Source organism: Austrofundulus limnaeus, unplaced genomic scaffold, assembly GCF_001266775.1.
Source record: "Austrofundulus limnaeus strain Quisiro unplaced genomic scaffold, Austrofundulus_limnaeus-1.0 Scaffold973, whole genome shotgun sequence".
NCBI lineage: Eukaryota > Metazoa > Chordata > Actinopteri > Cyprinodontiformes > Rivulidae > Austrofundulus > Austrofundulus limnaeus.
Genome location: NW_013953375.1, coordinates 44,557 through 47,225, shown reverse-complemented (window position 1 = coordinate 47,225; position 2,669 = coordinate 44,557). Strand labels below are relative to the sequence as shown.

At 37.3% G+C, this 2,669-nt stretch overlaps 1 protein-coding gene across 1 annotated transcript in view; it reads left to right on the top strand.

The window, feature by feature from the left end:
- The window catches only part of LOC106533566 (peptidyl-prolyl cis-trans isomerase), a gene marked incomplete in the record, with an annotated part of 12,051 nt that overhangs the window by 5,008 nt on the left and 4,374 nt on the right, over window positions 1-2,669 (top strand). The window contains 1 exon segment of the mRNA XM_014029920.1: window positions 1,950-2,038. Within this exon segment, the coding sequence (XP_013885374.1) occupies window positions 1,950-2,038 (89 nt within the window).

Below are 2,669 nucleotides of genomic sequence, written 5' to 3'. Positions count from 1 at the left end.
ATATATATACACTGTATATAGTAGGGGTGCAACAATACATGTACCCGTATCAAACCGTATCGAACAGTGCTTTAGGTTCAATACACACTTGTACCCAACAGTATAGATTTTAAAAATGTACTTTATCAACTTGTCTTCTGAAGATGCTCTGTGTTGAAGGATCAGTGGATCTGTGTTCGACTACTCCACCTAGGCTGCATTTCTGAGTGCAGATCCACAGAGAAACTTGCTGTTTCAACATGTCATTTAAAAACTGTACTTTTGAGGTTAAACAAATGTTCATAATTAACATAAATAAATTACAAGTTAAAAGGCACATGGAAATTTCTCTTTTTTTGTATCGAAAAAATATTGAACCGTGAGACTAAAGTATCGAACCGAACCGTGAATTTCCTGTATCGTTGCGCCCCTAATATTTAGGTAGCCAGCTAAAGTTGCAACCTAAACATTTAGCTCAAAACTAAATATTTAAGTCACGTTAAATATTTAGCTTGTTAACTAAATATTTAACTTGTGACTTAAATATTTAGTCTATAAACTATGACATTTAATTATGTATGAGTCATATGGAGAAAAACTGACTTTGAAAAATAAATCTGTTCTTTTTTTTTTATAAAAGGCTAAAAAAAAATATTGGTGGTAATTTTTGACTGTGTAACTTTACAAACGGCACCCCATACTATCCAGTTCTGGTTAAACATAAAACACAACAGCACTGTTTAAACATGTTAAATTACAGTACATTTACAGATGGTTTAATGTCAAACAACTTGAGTCTGGGATTCAAACAGAAGCTGTGTATGAATGTTGTTTCACTGACATCATGCAGAGCTGCTGATGTCCTGAAGACATGACCCTTCATGAGGCATTAGCCTCTGGCTCTCTGTCCCACACAGCTACTGTTTGTCACATGACCTACTTACTCAGTGAAGGCAGGGAACGTGGCCCAGATGTTGTCTGTGTTCAAGGAGTAGCTTTTGTCATAACAGCTGAACCATGGGAGTTATAAATAGAGGGCCATAATGCAACCTTTTGCTGCCATTAATGAAGAACTGCTGAAGGGATGCAGAACAACCGGGACACAATTTGTAACTGAAACACGATGCACTGTCTACAGAGAAAAGCACAAACCAATATCACAATTCAAAACCTACAGAATGAACACAATGGACATAAGAGGCTAAATCAGGGATAATAAAGTAAGGGTGGGGATTTCTTAGAAGCAAGGAGACTAAAACTACTACATGGTGATGAAACTCCCAAAATCAGTAATAAAAACACACAAAAAGTGACTGGAGTGGAAACTTCAAGAAAGAATGAAAACTTTATTACAGAACAGAAACCAGGAGCCAGTTTAGAGCATAAAGTCCTGATTTATCTTTAATAAAACAGCCATCCTCATCCAAACAAAACCAGCTCATTTCCAGATCCAACTGTTCTTCAGGTTAAATGTTTCGTCCTCCATGTTCCTCTGTCCAGTACTCACCACCTGCTGACTCTCTGTATGTGTTAGTTAGATTAATCTCGGCTATCTGTAAACCTGACTGAGTTAAGAGACTTTTCTGTGTATTTTAAAGCTGATTAGCTGTGGTGGCCATCTTGAATTGAATGGGATCCTCAGTCGTCTTTTGGCAATGATTCATTTCTGGATGTTTCATTAAAATTCATTCTGTGGTTCATGATATACTTTGGTATCAAACACAGACATGAGAAGAAAAAAAAAACAAGGGACGAGACAATAAAAAACGAAATTCTGAAAAACTCAAAAGATTTTCTAAAGAACGTTTTTAAAGTCTAAAATCCTGAAATGTTAAAATGTGAGATACATCTAAGACTCAAACTCCAGATAAATCACTACCAAAACTAATAATAATCAAATGATCACCAGACTACAGAGAGATGCAGGTTGTTGGTTCAGTATCAGAACAGTTACTATTTTTGCTTTCCAGAAAACTTCAGAGCACTGTGCACCGGAGAAAAAGGATTTGGTTTCAAAGGCTCCTCGTTCCACCGTATCATACCCAAGTTCATGTGCCAGGTACTGTCATGGAGAAAAGGTTTGTCTGCAGTCTGGTTACAGATCTGTACGAAGCCTGTCTGGTGACATTGGATGGAAAAAATGTATGCATGGCCACGTGTTAGTCAATACATGGCTAGATAATAACAAGAGGCAACAAGATAATTACTGCAGGCATTTCCATGCAGAGGCTGTTTATTGTTATGTTCAAAGGTGACAGCTAGAATTCTATTTGTCCAAAAAGCTTTAGTTTATTTTGTCCTGATGCATCTCAGTAATCCAGGTAGAAAAAATCAAAAAGAAGTTCTTCTTTAGTGAAACGTTTTGAAAACATGACGTCCCAGTGGCTTTCAAACCCCAAAACACATTATGACAAAGATTAGTCCCCAAATATCCAGTTCCCTGGCAAAATCAGAGTAATATAGTGTATGCTGTTAAGTGTCAGGAGGACTGTGATCATTGGGGAAACAAAACAGCCACTTTCAAAAGAATGAGCCAGCACAGATGAGCTACATCATCAGACCAGGGGTCTCATTTATAAAGGATTGCGTGGAAACCATACTAAAAGTGAGCGTATGGCCAAAAGGCGGAAATGGCGTACGCCAAAAAAAATTCAGATTTATAAAACCGTACGTACGCACGTTTCTGCGCA